The sequence below is a fragment of the Symphodus melops genome (assembly GCF_947650265.1).
Source record: "Symphodus melops genome assembly, chromosome: 19".
NCBI lineage: Eukaryota > Metazoa > Chordata > Actinopteri > Labriformes > Labridae > Symphodus > Symphodus melops.
Window position 1 is genome coordinate 8,419,927 of NC_136709.1, and position 20,959 is coordinate 8,440,885.

A 20,959-nucleotide genomic window follows, 5' to 3' on the forward strand; every position below is an offset into this window, starting at 1 on the left:
CTCAAAGTGCTTTTACATCATATGTCACACTTAACCATTCACACACCGATGGCAGAGATTGCTATGTAAAGTAAACATGAAACGTAACTAATCACATTCATACGCCGCTAAAGAAGCAGCCGGAGCAACATGAGGATAAGTGTCTTGCCCAAGGGCACATCTGACATGTGGCTGCAGGAGCTGGAGATCAAACCCCCAATATTCCAGTTAAGAGGTGACTGATTCTATCGATTGAGCAACAGTATAGGCTAACCCACCTACACAATATACACTGTTTTGGTATAATCTTGTCTAAAGCTTGTGTATGTATAATTCATTGTCAATTAAGATGTGCATTATTTTTTTAATACAAAACATTTTGTTTCTTCTGATATGAGGTTGTTTTTGTTTGTTTTTTTAACAAAATATCAGAGGTAGCCTACACACTGAACACACATACTGTTAGCCGTTTGCTGCAAGTTAGAAAAATCAAAGCTACTACTAAAAGTCATCATTTACAGTAATGGGTAGAGTTCAAACATGGCTTGTGGGAAAACGGCAGTCCCTTAAAATGCTTAATAGTATTCATGAAGACATGCAGGTGATACATTTCCTGTTGTATGTGATGCATGTGAGGGTTCATTGGTCACGTTCATATTGTATAGAAGATTATGTCAGTTAGATTAGAATGCAGTAATTGACTTTAACCTAGCATAACACAACTGATTGGTTTAAACAGAAATGTATCATGTCATAGTGTATATTTTAGCTTTTACTGCCAAATATTGACATCATACATTGTCAGATAAACGTACACGAGGTTTAATGAGGTGTATTACCTTCTAAAGCAAGACTATTCATACAATCAAACACAGAAAATGTGTTAATGTACCGTACTCATGCTACTCATACAGCCTTCAATAAATACATTTTCCCTCTCACTTATTATATGTACACAAACACAATCAAACAGTCATACAATCATAACACACTCATAATGGGTCTCTGTAATGTGTATAATATCCATCAGTGATGAATTTCTTCTATTCGTTTTAACTAAATGATGTAAAATGTTCAACACTCCAAAAAAACACAACATGTTAAATGCAACTTTCATCCCAAGTGAATTATTTTTTCAAATATGTATACACTTTTTAAGATGTATGGTGACATTCAGTTTATTGAATAAGTCTCAGTAATTTCAGAAACATTATTTAGAAAATAAATCAATTGCCAAATCATGTACACATGGTTTAAGAATACTTTCATGTCATGTCAAATGAAAATAAATACAATTTGAATATACAAAAGACAAAATACACACAATTGAATCATGTGACATTGGATATATACAAACCAGGAAGTTCAGTGTTGGAATAAACATTGTGTCAAATTGTAGTGAGATACCCTTCTGTTAAAAAATATATTAAGAAAAACTTAATACAATTAGACAACAATGCAACATGCCTGAGGTCAAACTGGGACTATGGATCGTAGAGCTGACGTGGGCATCTGAGGGGCCTGGAGGCTGAGCAGGTGGAGCATGCTAGAAATGTAAAGTTTCAACAATAATTGTTTGATTATGGGTATAAGTGAAAGGGCAATAGTGATTAGATTTTTTACAAAGAAACAGAAAAGAAATGATAAAGAGAATAAACAAAGACATGTGAAAGCCTACACATACCTCCCCGATATATCTTTTAACATTATTGTTCAGTGTGTATTGTACTCCCACTCTGCTCAGATGGCAAATACACCCTGTGTTAATTCCCGTCTCAGCTTTGTGTTGGTCAGGTGCTCTGATAATGCCCATTAGTGTCATATGTGGATGTAGTTTCATTTGAGTCCATGGCATTATTATCCCTTATCATGCAGTGTCAAATACTGACAAGGAACAGTTTGCTGATGGGAACTGTGTGGGTGAAAACAGGGTCACAGAGTTGCATCTGTGATTTTAGAAGGTAAATAAATTGAAGGTTATTGCTTCAATCTTCCATATCAGCAGTGGCATAGAGACTAAATGCGACAAAGTGCATCGCTCAATGATTTTGTGATACTGCTCCTATTCAGCAAACCACAAAAGAAACACAATGGAGAAACTTTTCTTTATTTATTTTCCATTCAGTAAAGTTAGCTCTAAAAGACATTATAAATTCAGCACAGGATACAAGTGCACAAACACATGATAGGCACGACTCGCTACACATATTTGACATCCTCTTTAAACAGGAAGCTAATTAGGCAGCTTGAATTGGTAAAACATGTTGCTGCCACACTGCTGCTCTTTGATCATCACGCGTGCTGATTGAAGCATGTCTGAAACAGATGACGGCCGCTTGTTATCAGGCTCAAAGCCCCAGGATCCATTTGCAGTGCTGGCATCTCAAGCACCTCATGTTCATCCTCTGAAGAAGGTGAGACAATCCATTAAGTGAAAGGCATAAACACTCAACTCTGGGAACCTGATTGTAGGCGCTGTCCCCCATCCAGCCCATCTGACTGCAGCGGACTGTGGGTTTTATACAAGACAACTCAAGGCCTAAGATGGAACATCGAGAAAGAGAAGACAAAAGGAAATAAGACCATATGGCACTTTGAATATCATAAAATAGTAGCACAATTTTTTTTTTCTTTTTTAAAGACTGACTGAGCTGGCTCTACATATTCATTCATCATGCAATGATGGTACAAATTTACCTGCAATATACAGAACATTTTCACAAATGTGAATGAACAAGACCTATATCATCCTGATTTTCAATTTGAAACCCAGCAATAAGTTTTGCCTCACTTTTGACTCCTATACTTGGGTCCTCTTCTTTGGTAAGCCTGAATTTTTTTGATTGATTAAAAAGAGGATTCAATTTACTGAAAAAAATAACTAAACAGAATACCTTGAATATCTCTGATCTTTTAAACAAATTTATTCGAAAACACTAGTTTGTTTATTAATATCAATTAGTTCCTTCTACTTCAATTTATGTTAAGTGCACAATTGAACAACGCATGCCGCATAACTGTGTCCCCCCCAAACATTTTAAAAGGATCCCGTGCACAATTAGCACATGGGTTACTGTTATCAAACAATTTTTCAGTTGCTAACAGAGCCATAGACACATCCCAGGGACAGCAACTTTTACAAGTTTTGCATCCACTTAAAAGTCACCTTGTTCAAGAATCAGTTCTTTGTTAAACTAGCAGTGCTACTTTTGTCAATATGTGGCAGTGTGTTTTTCAAATCTCTACAAGTGTGTGTGAGAAATAGAACCATGACATGGATGCTGCAACTTCCAATCCATTTAATTTGTATTATGTCTCCATTTAGATTTTTTCCAGTGTGTAATCAGCCTTTCACTTTTCTAGATGTTGTACAGTGCAGCATAAGGACTATTAAGGATTGATATTTAATTTATAAATTAATATTTTTTCAATCGTATTGTCTGATATGTATTGTTAAGAACTCAGATTAACAACAATTTAATGTAGCAAGGAAAAACGTCTATAAAATTTAAACAGGATGACTTAGAAAAGAAAGATTAAAGAATCTCAGTTGGTGTGCTTTGAGTCTTTAAGAGTGTCCAACTTCTCCCTTGTACATTTTACCAGCTCTGAAAGTGATGGAGGAATGGGTATCCTTCTATACTTTTCAGTTAAGTACCAAAACATGCACACAACTGATAGCAGGAGAAAGCTGAAATAAACAGTTATACTCTCAAAACAACCTCTTATTTTGAAGGTCACGTTCATGTCTCTGAACTGTCAGAGAAATACATGTATTCTAATAATGACTACTAGATACAGTTTAAGTTCATTTTAAAGGAAAAAAAACAGGTGCGATTTAATTAGTTCTTTATTTCATTCATAATTTCACATATTGACAGTCCAGGGAATGTAGAAGCAGGAGGTGAAATGTATCTTGGAGGGAAAAAAATATTCTCTGTCCACCAGATCAGATCGTGTGTGAGTGACCTCTGATCTGTGTGTGTTCTGCAGACTCTACTATTTTTTTTAATCTTCCCAGTCAACAAAGTCAAGAACCTTGACGCTCACTTCTTTTTTCATAAAGGTGACTCTAAACTTGCTGCTGGACTTCTGCAGACACTGCTAATACCGTGTTTTAAAAACTGCATCATCAGCGTCTCCTAGTCAAACAGTGCTGCATGTTTAGACTTGTCCAGGGGGGCAAGTCAGCTGTGTTAGCTGAACACAGCTGTTTAATTTAATTTGAAACACTATGGAGGTTGTGTTCACTGATTCCTAAACATTACTTTTACAATTTGGTTTCCAAAAAATGTTCCAATGTATTTTTTAGAGAGTAAATTGTTCAATCCAGCCTGAGTCTGACCTCGGTTTCAGCTGCAGTCCAAGAAAGGAGCAGAAACTCTGCTGTGGTCCACCTACACTCTTGATAAATGAAGTTTACGCAAAAATGACCTAACATGCTGCCAAGCACTCATTTTCTCTGTGCTGTGTATGTGTGTATGCATGTGAATGAAAACATTGAACACAGGTGGTAGGTGAAAGGAGCCAAAAGAGAAGAGTTTTAGGACCTTATCGTTGGCAGCAGGAGAGAAACAAATCCAGGATGATTATTTACTATAAACATGCAAATGATACAAATGTTATGATGGAAAAAAATATGGGTTATATAGTATAGCATGAGAAAAATATGTTAAAGTTACTTGAGAGTGTATAGTATTTATTGTTAAGATAATGTGTGGTTTTCTTACTTACCAATATATATTCATGCGTATTTAAATGTAAACAGTTCAGTGAACAACCTTCTTTGAGAGGATTCCAGCAGACACAAGAATGAATTAAATGAAGGGCTTCATCAATGTACATTTATTATATCAAATTTATCAAATGAGTTATATCTACCAACTGAAAAAATACATATACAATGCAATGTGTTTCTTATTTAACTCCTTAATTTTCATGAAAAACACTTGAAGCTAATATTATTGTTTAGAATACAAATGCCTTTAACTGTTATTTGCTTTTCAGATTGTGCATGCAAATTGAATAATGTTTTTTTTTTTCATGTATAAAGGGAACACACCCAGACAAAAGTTCAGCGATGTGCAGCAATGTTACGGTTTTCTTTCTTTGTATCTTTATGCTCATAAGTCTAAAGCTGCAGGTCCTGACACACAAGCACACACACACATACCAGAGTGTCTTTCAGCTGCAGCCTCTTCCCATGCAGATTGTAGCTGAACAATGGTGTCTGTCCTTCTGAGTAAACTTGTGGGTTTTGCTGGGTGGGATCTTCCAGGTTCACACAGAACCACTCACTGTAAATACTCCTCTTTGTACCTAAAATAATAATTTTGCAGACTGATGGTGTTAATGGACATAAGAAAGTGGATTGTAATTTATTTTTGAGACATTTGTTTTATCAGGTTTTAATCTTATATTTGTCTATTATTTGGTGCAATAATGGTGTCTATTATCTAGTATCTCCGTCTGAATTTGGCTGTCTGCTCTGTAGGCCATCAAGTCTTTTTTGTTTTGTTTTGTTTCTACGCACCATCTTCTTTAAAGTGATCAGAACTGTGGAAGATTAAATATCTATCCCCCTCTTTCTGGCTCTCCTTCCTTCATGTTCAGCATCCCACTACCCCCCTGCTGCTGCAGCTTTCTAACCCAATGAGGCCCCCTACAGGTGCAGGCTCACTGATGCTGAACTGAGCAGGTGCATAAAGATGGAAGCCTTTTATTTTGTCATATGACCCATTTTGCAGTGCTTTGCACACTTTCTTCTCCGCATGAGGAGATGATGGTTCTGGGACACATTGCAGCCTGGACAGTAAATCTACACAACTGAATTATGTGATAGACATTAAATCGGCAAATGTAGTTCGTTGTTTTATTAGACCCAAAAGACATTCTATTTCTTTTGGGAGGGTCTTTTTTGTGGTTAGGAGGTGAGACAATTAATTGAAGACCCCCGTCTCCTTTGATCAGTGCTCGTAAAAACATTTCACAGATAAGGATTCAGTTTTTCATATTGCTGAGGACATTTGACTTAAAGTCTCCTTTGTTGTGGAGGACTCAGGCTGAGCTGAGTCTTCCACTGGAAACCGCACTTCAGATCTATTGTTCACTTTCACTGAAGTGAATTAATCGACACCACATTTTCCCCTATCCTATTGCGCCACACCGTGGATGCTCCAAGTAACTATGTCTTTCACTCTCTTACTTTTTCTTAAATGGAAACTGTAATTGCATATGAACTGTTAAGTGTAGTTTGTTTTGAAAGGCGATATGATTATGCCCTCAAAATCCTTAACAATGTCATAAACTGCAATCATGCACTTAAAGAGTTTGCTGTGATCTCTCTTCATAAAACAGAAAACAGCCGTTGAATATCATTTGGCTGGAGTAATGTGTGCTGCAGGAATCAGATGAAGTTGGGCTGTGAGACATTTGCAGGTAAAAGCTGCATGACGCCAACTGCAGATCTCTGCTTCCATCTTGTGGCCGTTTGGTGCAACATTTCTTACTCTCCCTCTTTCTCTCTCTCTCTCCCTCCCTTCATTCATCCCGCTCTGTTTAATATCTGCACTGTGGCGAATCTAATCTGGATCTCCTTTAAGGCAATAAAACCCAGATAGCTTCCTTTAAATGAAACGCACCTCTTATTATTATAGCTTTGAAATCCTCGTTTATTTGGCGATGTGCGTGATAGAAAATGATTCATGTCGAGGTTCAAATGGGCAGGATGACGAAGATCCATGGTGTCCCAAGTGCACATTTCCTCAAGTATTGTATTCCAGGGTATATAATAGTGTTATCCACGCAGGTTGAACTATGCTGCACGCCGAGATGCTTGTTTTAATGTCGCCTGCTTTATCCCTCCAAGAAGCCAAAAGCAATTTCCGATAAATCTGACCCTGTTGCTGAGCTGGTGGTGAAGTGGTGACATTTTTGGTGCGTTAATGACAAAACAAGGATGCAACGCAATGTTTTGGTTCACCGTACTGTTTGTTATGAAGACTGTAACACGGCTTGTTTTTTTATTATTATTTTGTGTCAAACCAAAGTATTTGTGCTTCCCTGGCTTGGTACAGAAATATACAATTTGGAATGACATACACATGTATTTAAGGCAACAATTTTGAGTCAGGGTTTAAAATTAAGATTTGAGGTACCTTGAACACTTAAAAAATGTAAATACATACGTATATAAATAAATACAGGAGCAATTTTGAAAATCTAATTTGTAGTGAATGAGGTATAGATGCGCAATAGTCAAACACACATCTGGCAATATCTACAAGGATATGTTCTAACTAAGAAAGATCTGCGTCCCAATAGATTCACAATTACAATATCATGCAAATAATGCCAGAAATGTTTTACTCTTACATTAATTAGTAATTAAATGTATAATTGAAGTACTGCATGGCGCAACATCCAGGAAATAGTGACCGTGTGATGATGTACACAGTGCCTCACTTTTTGATGCAAACAGAAAACAAAACAAAACAAAAACAATAAAACGGGCCCTAACGGGTGGGAAATTGTGTCAAATAGGTTTCCATGTGTCAATTCTAGAAATCGGCCCACGCATACCAGCGGGATTCAAAGCAAACAAGGACGAACACTGTCTTGTATTTAAAAATAGTTTTTGCGCTGTGAGGAGCGACTTTTCCGGACAGACTAGAATCAGTCTTTCACCCTGCAGAATGGGGGATGTAGGGAAAGAGAAATGAGAAGGCTGTTGTTGGCATAGCTCTATCAAGGAAGAAGGACTCCCTGTTATCTGTGAATGGAGCTTCTTTTTTTGACCAGAATAGATATAGCACGAATTTTTAATTCGTTTTTCTTTGAGAGACAACAATGCTTTATTTGAAAGCTTGATACAATTTGGGGTTTGTGAAAGATCCTTTTCTCCTTGTCCGAGCCCAGCTGCCCATATGGGAGACAACGTGTGCAGCAAAGATCACAATGGCACCAAGTGACAGGCAGGACAAAAAAAGCCTAAGGATGCATCTCCCTGACTCTGAACAGCACCAAGCAACTCTGTCAGTCTCTATCTGCACTCTCTGCATCCTGCTGCTCGTTAACATGCACGCCTCTAACACACAGCAGAAAGCAGGCCTGGCCTTTTGTCTCTGTGTTGTGTCATGTACTGTATTATGCAATGATAGAGTCACAAAAGTTCCTCATTACAAAAGGAATTAACAGACAAACGCAAATCCAAATTTTTCTTCTTCACACGATGTTTTAAATATTGGTATTGTTTTTTAAGTGATTTGAATATGTTTTTTTTTATGGAGCCGAGGTGTTTGCCTGAGTCCTCTAACATTCTGCCAGAGTCGACCAGTCCTTCCGATAAATGTAAATAAATCTAAATTGAATTTCTCCTAATTTCCCCTTTTAATTGTGGCACAGGCGATTATTAACCCACTGTTTAGGAAGCTGCGTATTTCTTTTAATCGACAAAGGCTTGTGAAAAACAACAATTATGACCAACTTGCTGATTTATTTGACCTACAAGCTCAACCGGTGGCGCAACACAAAACCTTTCTGTCAGGGACAAATTGAGTCTGTGTTGGCCACAAAAGCAGAAGCCCCTTGAGACTCAATTCTGTAAATAATTAGCAAATCTGCCCAATTTAGCTGTTTGTTCAGTGATGATAGGGGCGACTCTAACATCTGTTGTGAGATTTTTGTCCTGGGACACCAGAATGCATGGATTTTCGACTAGGTTATCATATTTACCCAAGATATTGACTAGAGGCTGATAATCCGCAGTGCGCAGCGGATCACTGGAGAGCCATTTGTGCTTGTTTTGGTCCCATCGTAAATAACACGGAGACTAATGGGGCAGAGTAGCCTGTATAATGTGGGATATCATTGCGGCCACGTTATATGAACATGTAAAAAATAACTTTATTACGAGGTTAAAGCCCCTTTGAGCCGTCCGCAATTTAGTCCAACGTTGGTTAAACAAAGAACGCTGGCGACTCATTGATTATTCCTGCTCTATTTGCAGTTTAGCGCTTAACAAGATAACAAAACAGTTATTGCGTTAAACGATTTTTCCCTTTCGCAGTCTACCACTTTACACCCAAGGCTGGGAGTGGTGGAGGATGGTAACAAAAAGGAGAGCTTTCATTCAAAAGCTTCTTATGTGGAGAAGCCCTCTTATATTAAGTGAGTGGATTTTAGTCCCATTTTACAAGTGACTTTCGGCTCTTTATGAGAAAGGTGTTTGGATTCAGAAAAATATTCACCGGATTAAATTTGCTTAAAAGGAAAAGGGGTGAAGTGCGCTGGAGATTTATTCCCATTTTGGACCACAATACTATGTATGGTTTGTCCCCCTCCTTTAAAATGTGAAGCGCTGTTGTTGTTTCTCTCAGAGATGGTCAATCGAATAGGACACTAACAAAAAATAAAACCTTGGGTTAAATAAAGGATGTATAACTTCACAAACTAATTTCTGAAATAACATTATTATTTAGCCCTGGACGCAGGCTTCAAATTTGTGTGTGTTTTTTTTGTTTTGTTATTTCTCTTAAAATTACTCCCTTGTTTTTAAAAAGTGTTTTTTAAATATTTGATGAATTGGACGACTCCCGGTTTCACGCTCCCGAAATCTCTCTGTCTCTCTGTCCAAGTCAACGTTTCCCACAAAATATTTACAGGAAATAAAAACAAAAGGAAAAATTTCTGAAAAGTTGCCAGTGTTTATTCATGGCCATAAATATTTTTTCGGTCCATAAAAGAAGCAAGAAATTAAAATTTCTATAATTATAAAGTGGTTCGTACGTGCTGATAATAACACGAGGGGACAAAAGAAAATAAAAAGAGGAAAACATCTCTACAACCAACACACAACATACTTTACAAAAAAAAATCACAAGAAGAGCATTGACATTCTGAATAAAATCTATAAGGGAGAGGTTCGGACCCAGTTCTCTTAACGAAAACATGTAAACACGGCGCACACATGAGCCCCGAATAAAAATGGTAGTATATATATGAGTCAAGCTGCAAAAATGAAAAGTCTTTTCATGTTTTTTGTGTTTTATCTTTTTCTTTGCTCTGTGGTGAAACTCCCTATCGTGCCTCCAAGCCAAGTCTCTATCATTTCTCTCACCAAGTCCACTGTTGCGTTTGCACCAAGTGATGTGCTGTGGGGAACTGTGCCGTGGCCGCGGCGCTGTACTGCGCGTTATACTGCATGTGTTGGAGTGACTGGGCACTATAAGCCGAGAAGGGGATCCCGGCCTGAAAAGTGGCCGCCAAGTCCTGAGCTTTAAGAGTGTGACAAGGCTTTCCATCCCTGACTAAGACGGGCACGGCCACCCGCCTGGGAGAAGGGAGATGGGTCACTTCCATACCTTTCTCGGCCCGGGCTCTCTTCATCTTATACCGGTGGTTCTGGAACCAGATCTTCACCTGGGTCGGGGTGAGGCGGATCAGGCTGGCCAGGTGCTCCCTCTCCGGCGCGGAAAGATACCTCTGCTGTCTGAAGCGGCGCTCCAGCTCGTAGGTCTGCGCCTTGGAAAACAACACCCTCCTTTTTCGCTTTTTGCCGGAGTCGCTGCCGCCGCTGCTGGAAGTTTCCTTATCGTTGTCCGGCGATTCGTCGTCTGCGGACGGCTCCGGGGACTTGGCCGAGTCCTGCGAGCTGGCGGAGAGGCCGTGCACTGCGGCAAGAAACGGGAGAAACACTGTCAAAATGTTATGTTGTAAAGTTCTCAGAGACATTCATCAAAACATCAAGCAACACACTTATCGACCCAACTTTGGACGCTTTAGTGCTCAATAAGAAAAATAACCTGTTAATGACTGAGCACTTCTCACAACATGATTAGACATGAAATATACAAGATTTTAAGTGTCAAGTGGCTGAATAATAACATACGAGGACCTGTTGGTTAATTTCAGCTGTTTTCTTTGATTTGAAAGTGAAAAGCACCACAAAATGATTCTTCAGCTTAATATGCACAGGCAGAGCGAGTCAGTGAAGCATTAAAAGGTGCATTGTCTGCCTGTAAATCCCTCACAGAATGCACTCTTAGATTTGGCACCGTGTTATACTCTGAATAACTTTCAGCCTCCGTGTTTATCCACGGTGCTTCATCGATCAAAATCTTACAACGCAAAGTCCGAGTAGCCTAAACACTGCATGCATTTATTGAGCTATAAAACGCCTGTGGCGAAGCAGTGCACGTTGCATAAAGATGAATGCTGCATGCCACCCAAGGGCACCGTTAGGGTGGAAAATGAGGCTGCGTGCCATCAATTATGTCTTAATGTAACCGCAGACCTTTAAAATATCACAAAAGTCATCATCATCGAGATCAAGAAGGAATCTTAGACTCTACTTACATGAATATTGAATACTGTCCGTAGTAGCAAGCCATCGTGTGTAAGGATTGTCACTACTGTCATAAAAGGGGTTCTTTAAAGGCAGATTTTGAACGTTTTCTAGAGGACTTTGCACCAAAACTCCAGTGGTCTTTGTCGTGGATGTGGTCTCCGATCCCTCCGTATCTTCCTCCGCTCCGGTGATAGATCCTTCTTCGTCATTTGTGTCAGGAAGGTCCAAAATGTCCTTTACAGAAAAGCCCGTCTTTGTGTTGGTCAACGACATATTCTGGTGGAGGGGGGGAAATATGCAGGGAAAAGTTGCTGCACCAGCTTCTCGCACAATCCGCTGTTCTGAAACAAAAACCAAACAAAAAGAAGCAGAGGCGATGTTTCAGGAAAAACGAGAAGAGTAAGAGTCGCTCTACGCTGAAGTACAGTCAAAGCAGCCTCTGTGGATAACCATTGCCTAAGCAAGTAGCTGTGGATTCAGTGTCTGTAAGTCCAGGAAGAATGCCAAAGTGGCTGAAGTGCTATATGTGGCTCATGGATACTGTGCTACTGCTGGGTGCTAGAGGGAAATAAGCCATTACCTTGTCCGATCAGTCCATATAAGGTTGGTCTCAACACATGAACCTGCAGTGAAAAAGCATTAAAACACGCGAAAGGTTGGCCACGTGTGGGCGGGTCTTAGGAGTCAAGTGGATGAAGACAGTGTTTGCAGATGTGAAATTGTGGGTTTTGGGGAGATCCGAGCCTCTACCATTGGTGCTTCAGAGCATGATGAGTGGTATAACGTGTCAATTAATTACAAAGACGGGGAGGGCCTTTTTTACACCCTATTTACATACAAAGAACCTCCAAGTAGCTTTATACTCACAATACTTTAAAGCCAGTTTTATCACATTTGTTCCAACTGAAGCGTGTAAATTTTTTTTGTAACTATTAAAATCGACTTCTTTTTTTCTTCTTCAATAAAACAGTACATTTAGGGGAACGATACGTAGGCTGTTCTTTATTTGCATGGGAACCGAAAGGAAGAGCGGCTATTGTTCAAATATTCGGAGATAATTTATGTAAACCTTTTGTGTCAATATTTTTGCCAGGGCTTAAGGACAAGAGGGAATGTTGAAACTGAAGCAGAACTGTTTGTCTGAAAGCGTTAAGCAAGTATTTAAGACAGTAGGCCAATCCAAATGTACCGCTGATCATAAGGACCCGTAAAACCAACAAAAGCAACATTAACACATAACCAGTAATGAAATATGGTTGCTAGAAAAAAAAAAAATAGTAGTCATAATAAAAGCAATATCAATATTGAAAATAATATTTGGAATAAGTTGTGTAAATTAATGCTTTTAGGTTGATACATAAGAAATAAAAACATAAAGTGGTAGACAAATCATAGGCCTGAATGAATTCGTTTTTATGTATACATATTTTGTCGAATTAATCATCCATTTATACAACAATCAATACTATCTATACATTTTTTTTTATTTCTGAGTTTTCCCAAAATAAATCTCCTCTCTATTCATCGTGGCAGCGCATCCTAATATTTGTTTTCTGCCCCCCTTTAAAGTGGTCCCTCTTGCTTTTTCAGTGGAAATCCGACTATCATTGTTGCTTACTTTATTTTCCTTTCCCTCAAGACTTTCCCTTTCCTTTTCCTCCCTCTGCCTGCTCTCCAGTATGTGATGTGGTTGACAATGTTTCACGTTTTTAGCAAGTCCTCTGCGCATCCTGGGTGGTCGGACCCGGGCAAACACAAATACAAACCGATTGCTAAGCTGCAGACAATGGAGGAAATGTAGACAAATGTCCGGCTCCTGTTGGAAGCTTTTGTCCGGCCGCAGTTTTTGCATTTATTTCAGGGGCGAAATAATAGATGATTGACGCCCCGCGCACAATGCTTTCTAACTGTTTGGAATAAATCTGAGGTTGTTCCTAGTTGTCATGGCATTCAACCGCTTTCAATGGACTATCTCTTCATTCAATTCCTGGATCCTTCCACAATATTAAGAAAAGTCCTTCATCTCAGAACACACGCGCGCGCACACGCAAATACACACAAATACACAGTCTGACTGTTTTTTTTAGAGCTGACACTATTGTGTATTTAAGATTATTTTAGTTCCACAGATTATTGAACTAAAATTGAATTAATAGAATTAATACATTTTAGCACATTGAAAAGAGAATTGTTGCTCTTTTTTTAATAATTAGACTTTAAAAAAAACTATGATATCATAAATATAAGAAATGACGCCAAGCTTGGTACTTATCGGGAGAAATTAATATTTGAAGATGATTTTGGTTGAAGTTTCTAATCTTTCGCTTCCATGTAAATGCACCTGACAGGGAGGCCAGAGGTAAATATTTCACCAGACTGGCAGAATTAATCACAAGTCTCAACATCCCACAAAGGCTCCATTGAGCTGAGCGGGCTATGTGGACAAACTGGAGCTGCGCCTGATCCTCTATAAGGCAGAGAGAGAGAGGTTACTGACCTGATCCACCAAGTAATGCTGCACTGCTATATCCAACATGTGAAGGGACATCCAACCCGCAGAAGACACCTACAGAGCTTTACGCATCGCGCAGGAATGACCCCGGCTGCAGCCTCTGTGCGCATCTCACCAGGAAATTCTCTTGGCCCATGTGGGACATTATTTCACTGTTACTTATGAAATGTGAGAAGCCAAACCAGGGTGTGTTAGAGCACGCAGGCTTATCACCCGTGCCATTCTGCTTTTGCTGTGTGTGGCACGGTGACAAGGGGGAAGTCACAGTAGGTTTGGTGACGGTGCTGGGGAGCGCACTGGGCTGCAGACTGTGGCCAGTGACTGGGGATGTACTATTTGATCAATTGAGCTGAAGGTTTCGGCAAGAAGAGGTAAATGTGCACAGGCTAAGTGGACGTCCTCCACTTGGAGAGCCTATCGCTCTGTGTTTACCTGTTTACTTTCACAGGTAGTTCAAACAGGCCGCGTGCCTTTTCGTTCTGACAGAGGCCAGAATGCAGACTGTTGTTGCAGAGCGGGACGAGTTAACGGGACCAACATCGGGAAATGTTTACAGTCCTGTGAATCAGCTGTGGAATCATCAAGCTGTGAATTACAAGCATAAAAAAAAAAATCTATTGATAGAAGTATGTCCAGAAATTCTACACTGTTTTAAATTTTACATTATTGTTATCATAATTATTATTATGTTAATTCCAGCTCGTTATAATTTTTTTTAAACTTTTTTTTTCCAGAAGTTGTAAAAGTTTCTCGTAGAAAAATAACAACTTCAAGAATAGTTAGTTGCAAATCAAATGGGACAGTGTGCTTTCCCCTTTTCACTGGTACACATGTCCAGTCTTCATTTAAGACTGTGTGTCTTAAAAGTGTGTATGTGATGGGGGTGTTAAACCAGAGAGAAGATCCAGTGAAAAGGGCCTCTGAGCTGCAGATGCACCAGGACTGAAAGGACAAAGCAGGGTGCAGGGCTGCTGTTTCCCATCACCCGCTAATTTGAGTTCAGCTGACATTAAATCTTCAGCTCTGACATTACAACGATACATTGTAAAAGTATTTCTCATTTGACTGCTGTGCGTAAAACTACAAAAAACTAATCTTTTTATGTGATCATTTCTGCTATAATTATGCTATCACCAGTTTCGCCAATGCTCCCATTTTAATATTATAAGCAACCGAGCTGACTGGCTCATTATTAAAGCTCGTTACATTTTTCTGATCCCAGCTTTGCAATCAAACGTACAGCAGAATGGACTCATCCAAAAACAATTAATTTTTCGGATGAACCCCAAAAAACGGGCCCTGTCTGATTAATTATAATTCCCTCCTAAAAATGCATGCCCACGATTGTTCCCAAATAACTGAAGAAAGGGCTTTTTATATTCTTGATTAAATAAATCTTTCGATTGAATGCACAAATAAGAATGCCGCAGGAGAATCCATAATAATGTTGATCATTCCCTCCTTTAATCGCTGAATTTCAGCCTGTTTGGAAGCCTCAGGCTGGGAGTTAGTCTTTGATAAAGGTAACCCCGCCTGCCTCAGGGTGCCCGTGATAAATGTACAGAGTGACAAGACCGATTTCCTCCCTCTATGATTAAAAGCCTATATATAATATGCAGGTAAAGCGGGTCCGGTTTATTTATTATGGGGGCTAAGCCATGGCCTGGGGAGACTTGGCTTCAGGCAAGAAATCATTTTGAAGCCCGTTTTTTTCTTTCTTTCTTTTTTGAACAGAAATCCAGCCACCTTTCCCTCCGGGGCAAAAGTCTTTATACGTCTCCTTTCCTCTAATGATTAAACATGTCACGGCAAGATTATAGCAGTGCGCCCATGCCCCGAGGAGATGCCTTCATTTGTTAAACCACCAGTTTATTTGTAACGCTGAATTTCATGCCACGCTGTGCCATTTTCCTTAATCTTTTTTTCCAATGTAAGACGAACTGCTAAAAACGGGTTTATTATTTTTTAATCACTTCCTATTTCAGAATCTCACTGACTTTGGCAGGGGGGGGGGGGGGGTGGCTTCTTCAGATGAATCCGAAAGAGGAAAACTATCATTTTGGAATGGTAGAACATTTCGAAACATAAATAATTTAATAATATAATGAATAAATGAATCATCCTCTCTGGAGGATCTATCCCGCTCTGGATGGCACAAGTACAGACAAGTTGTCCTCCTTGTTAGGCAGCCTGTATGTGAGTGCAGTAATAACATTAACAGCTGTTGACATCTGTAGAGCTCTAGCGGTCTCTACCGGCACATTTCAGAAACAACAGGGGGTACTTATAGTGTGCACCCAATTAGACAACTTAGCCTATAACAGGCCATCATGTGGAATTCATGCAGTAACATCAGACAGATGTTGTATTATGATGAATTGTAAGTCTCTGTGTTTATTTCTTTGCAAGCAAAGGCACATTAATTTCACCCATGTCTATTTCACCATTTTCAGACATTTGTTCTTCTTTAAAACATAAGGCTAACGGACGCACTTTAACAAAATATACAGTGTGTCTCATCCATGTTATATTTCATTGTGATGTTGTACAACATTTGTTAAGATGAAGACAAGTACAGAAATCTGATTTTACATATTTTGAAATTAAGAAGGCATAAGGATAAGACAACCCAGGCCACTCTTACAGTGTATGGTCACAAATATAACGTTCAACGAACCAGAGACAACTCACGTGAGTGTGTTGTGATCACCAGCCAGGCCTATTGAAGTTTTAAAACCAACAGGCCTCCAGTTTAAAGAAGCAACCCATTTTAAACTGAGTCAAAACAACTATTCGGGTCACTGTACAGTAAAGGGCTAAGATAAAGCGGTAATACGCGTAAAATAAAAAAAACATAAGCGTTTAAAAAACGTGTATTAGGCTGTTAAACAGAAGGCAATGTATGGGGCGCTTACCTAGACTGGAGGGGGGCCCAATGAGTTGCCAGCGTTAAGACAGCGCGCGAAGTTAATGAAATATCCCCAAATGGGAGTCAGGAGAGCGTGCAGAGATAAGCCTGATGTGGTTTATATACCCAGAGAGCAAGTGCTCCTCGTCTCATATTGTCCAACAGCGTTTGCATAGCTGGCCAAGTGGCTCTGCTCTTGCTGACTCGCTAACATTGCTGGGTGTTTGTTTTCCCCGTGCTATGACGTGAGACAAAATATTGGCCATATGTTCATCGGCAATAAATTGGTGTCGAGCGCAAACACGACTCCCTGCGCACGCTGCATTTAACCAGGGCAACTAGTTTTCTCTCTTTGGGGTGATTATGGAACACCAAACTATTTGCTGCACACATGCAGGTGAATAATAAAGTTGCCACATAATGTTAAAGAGATAATGTCTGCTTGTAGAAGAGCTCCCGGCTGATCACCGAGTATTCTTCACGCGGGGCTCTCTAATAAATCGCTTGGTAACCAAGAAGCATCGCTCTCCATAGAGCAGATGTGGCATGTTATCCTCGCCACGCGTATGTTTACATTAGATACCCTGATACAATGATTGATAACCAAGGTCTCAGTGTTTCACAATAACTCGGGACCTGGGCTGCTCCAACGAGGCGGACTCTGTACTCATAATATTTTTTGACACATATCCTTATTTTGCGACAGGGAAAACAGCTGCAACTGTGTGAGCGGAGGCCACAGAGCGAAAAATGAAGAATGTTACGCACAGTTAAGAATACGAATACCTGTTTTTAATACTTTTTTTTTTTTTTTTTACAAAGAGGTATTTAATGACATTTTTTTTTTTTAATTAGTAGGTCAATCAGTTTTTTTACTCTGTTTGCTGGGGGGGAGTGTTTAAAGTATAAACAAAGGAGCATCCATTGTTTGTAACTGTGACTCAAAATAAAAGCAAAAAGGTTTATGGAAGAAAATGTGTTTGAGGGTGAAGAGGTATAAAAATGCTTGTTACTCATTTCCCGTCTGCTGTTTTCTTCCACCATAAGCACAGTTGGCTAAACAGTAAAAAAAAAAAAACTGCAACATGACTCACGGTTTCGTTTCACTTTATAGAGTGATACAGAGAGTCTCCTCAGCACATCTCTTCACACCTGTTGCACAGAGAGGACATGTTTTTTATGCAGAGAAAGCATCCTCTCTAGTATCAAAGGTCGGTATAAAAGTATATATCTGTTTGGTGTTCAGATGATGAGAGGGAAAGCCAGCAATTGTTAAGGAAGAAAGCAAGATGAGGCAACCACTAGTTGTGCTATTCTGACACCTTGGGGGCTGGATAACTTAAATCAAGACAATGATTTTATTGTGGGCAGCCTGGAATCCATGCATGATAATAACGGTGTTGCCTGGTAGTGCAGGAGCGACAATCAATCAATAGCGAATGCATTACTGATGGGTTTTGTGCGGGGCCACTTTGCTGATGAAAGACAGAGATTATCCTCCTTGCCATCACTGTGTTCAAGAGTATCGCTAAGAAGTAAAGAATACAAATAAATAAATTGGCCTCATAGCTTGTTTGAAATTCCGCATTAAGCAGAAGTAGTTAGTAAGAGTTGGAATGTATTCATGAGGCTCAGACGAATGAGAAAAAGCGCTGCACTCAGCCGCTCTGTGAATACCCTCGTGCTGTTTGAGATTTACCACAAGTGCTCCGGGTGCTAAATACAAGACCTCCTGAAAAAGGATGGGTAAGATAGGCCCTGCCGGTCAAGCTATTATCAATCCCTGGCCTAAAGCTTGATGACTAAGATACTTCAGATGTAGTTAGCGGCTGCGTAAGGACACTGATGGCACGACATTCTGAAATCAATCAGTTCAAGTTTTAATGTATCGACCACTCGAGGAGAACGAAAAGATGGAGAGCTTCTCGACACACAAATGCCAGGGAGACCGAGTTGATTTTCAGGGAAAATAGACTTTGGAAAAAAAGTTTGATTAAACCTGAGGGCTCACTTGTGTGCCTGAGACTCATACATGATGATAGCCGCTCCTATCAATTTGAAAAGCTTAGACATTTTTCCTCACAAATAACGCGCACTTAAAAAGGTTTAGCGCCAGATCAGCGAGCCCTCGGTGTTAAGGCGACTGAAAGGCTGTTTTTAGCTCTTGAAGAGATGTGAAGCAAAGCAAAAGGGGTGAGCTGCTTTCCAACAAAGTGCCCAATTCTGCAAACCACTGAATATTACCATTTCTTACCTGACAACAGTACATTGTATATTTGAGGAGCTGTGGAGTATAGGGTGATCGGTTGTGACATTGTTGCCCCGTTATGTTCTCCTGCCTGCTGGAGATGAGGCGAGATGAGGGGACTTTTAGTTTGCAAGTGTTGAGGGGGTGGGGGAGTGGGGGGGTCTTTATGGAGCACTTGTGAAATGTCTGGTATTTTCCATCAAAATATCAGATTTATGGGTTGCACTGAAGGGCATTACTTGACATGAATAACTTTAGCTCTTCTCCATTGTTGAGCATCCCCTGGAAGGCCAGTGCTTGGCCTTGGAGAGCCATGTAGCCGTTTGTAAACCCTGCTGCCGAGACTATACTGTACTAACCTGACACATTCTGTGAGCGTTTGAGCAGCAATGGCAAGTTGGAAGAAAATGAGGATTCCAGTCAAGGACAGGCTTGAAAGTGTATGAGATTCATACTATAATGAAGAATTGATCCAATCAAATATTTCACTTAACCGTATGTGAAAATGAGTCAGGGACCATTTAGATGGGCAAGTTTATGTTATGGCCATGGTAGTGAGAGCAGGCACATAAACAGTTTAAAAGTTTAATGAAAGCTAAAAAAATTTATGAGTAAATTGTAAAGCAGCAATCAGATAATATGAGGCTTTTTTATTCAACAGCTAGGCATTTGAAAGCAGCATTTGTGCTAATAAGGAGTAAACTGATAGAATCAATTGTCACAGTATGGACAAAAACCATGTTCCAGGTGAAAGTAGGGGAGCAAATGTCAAATCACAGTCATGACCATTTTAATAATGAAGCATTTTTTTTCATTGTAGAGGTTTTTTTTAAAAATGGACGGAGAACCAAAGCACATGGTAAGTGAAAACCTTGGACTAAAGAGTGCCATAGAAGGATGCAACAGTCTGTCAAGGTAGCCAGTCATGTATTAATCTGCAGAAATATATTGCAGCCATAGTGAATTTATAAAGAGAGAACTTAACAAATGCAAAGAGCAATAATTACATTGCTTTAGTGTTTCAAAACATCCTTCATCTTTGGAAAGAATATATGGTGGCAAGAGTCAAGGGCAAATGGGTAGGATGAACTGGCTCGTCCTTGCCTTTACTTCCTCTGCACAGAACAGCTATGGACCAGCAATGGAAAAGCTTTGATTACAAAATCTTCAATATGTATATCTCTTAATATATGCCTTCAATGTCATAGCTCCTTGATGGGTTGAATCAACAAATGTCTGCATGTTGAAAAATAGGTTATTATACAATTAATACACACTTTCATTCTCAGACATTCAGCATTTGCATACCTTACAGGTATAAGGTGTAGCAATAACAAAAGATTTATTTTGAAACTGTGGAAATCTGATGCAGTCCCACAGTTTGAGGAATGGATACGGGAGTGTGTGGATATTTTACATGTGGAGACTGAGAAATGAACTGTTGGGCACCCCTCAGAAATTCTCCAAGGAAATATATTGCCCAAAACCGTACTCCTTTTTCTGTGTTGTACTGGTATGGTTAACTTTGTTGTTGTGTGTGTTTGCGTGAGCGTGTGAAAGTTGGCATTTACATGTAAATCGTCATAGTGCTTCATTACTGTTAATCTAACATTATTACAGGTATCTATGTCTCTTATTGCCATGTTTTGCTTTGCTTAAGTATGTATTACCAGCTTTTGTGTGTTATGTATGTAAAACCACTAAAAACAAAGAAAATGTACCTTACTTATATGTGAAATCTGAATTTAGACAAACTAGTTCAGTTAATTACTCATATAAATCAAACAGGGGCCTGGGTTAGGGTTAGTAATAGAAAAAGAGTCTGTGTAAAAGGAAGATACGGCTGTATGTTGCCCTGTACTGTTTGTCCCTTCTCCCTTTCTGTTGTTTCCAGCCAGGTGAAATCACTAATAGCCCAACGAGGCGCTGTGCTGTGCCTCTCGGTAAAGATCTGTCTTTTGTCAT

General features: G+C 39.5%; 1 protein-coding gene across 6 annotated transcripts; it reads right to left on the minus strand.

Annotated features, from left to right (window-relative positions):
* Nucleotides 1–1,325: 1,325 nt before the first annotated feature.
* nkx2.2a (NK2 homeobox 2a) lies at nucleotides 1,326–16,819 on the minus strand. 6 transcript variants are annotated; one of them, XM_079370228.1, is made up of 4 exons: nucleotides 13,824–13,975; nucleotides 11,335–11,662; nucleotides 10,341–10,673; nucleotides 1,326–2,518 (listed from the first exon to the last, which is right to left on the minus strand). In XM_079370228.1, exons 1-4 carry the CDS (start codon nucleotides 13,872–13,874, stop codon nucleotides 2,328–2,330), a joined length of 903 nt encoding a protein of 300 aa, XP_079226354.1. In that variant the 5' UTR covers nucleotides 13,875–13,975; the 3' UTR covers nucleotides 1,326–2,327. The 6 variants fall into 6 exon arrangements, with proteins under 6 accessions (XP_079226354.1, XP_079226357.1, XP_079226352.1 ...); XM_079370231.1 differs by lacking the exons at nucleotides 1,326–2,518; nucleotides 13,824–13,975 and adding an exon at nucleotides 16,754–16,819 and having other exon boundaries at nucleotides 5,464–10,673; nucleotides 11,335–11,667; XM_079370226.1 differs by lacking the exon at nucleotides 1,326–2,518 and having other exon boundaries at nucleotides 5,464–10,673; nucleotides 13,824–13,971.
* Nucleotides 16,820–20,959: the final 4,140 nt, after the last annotated feature.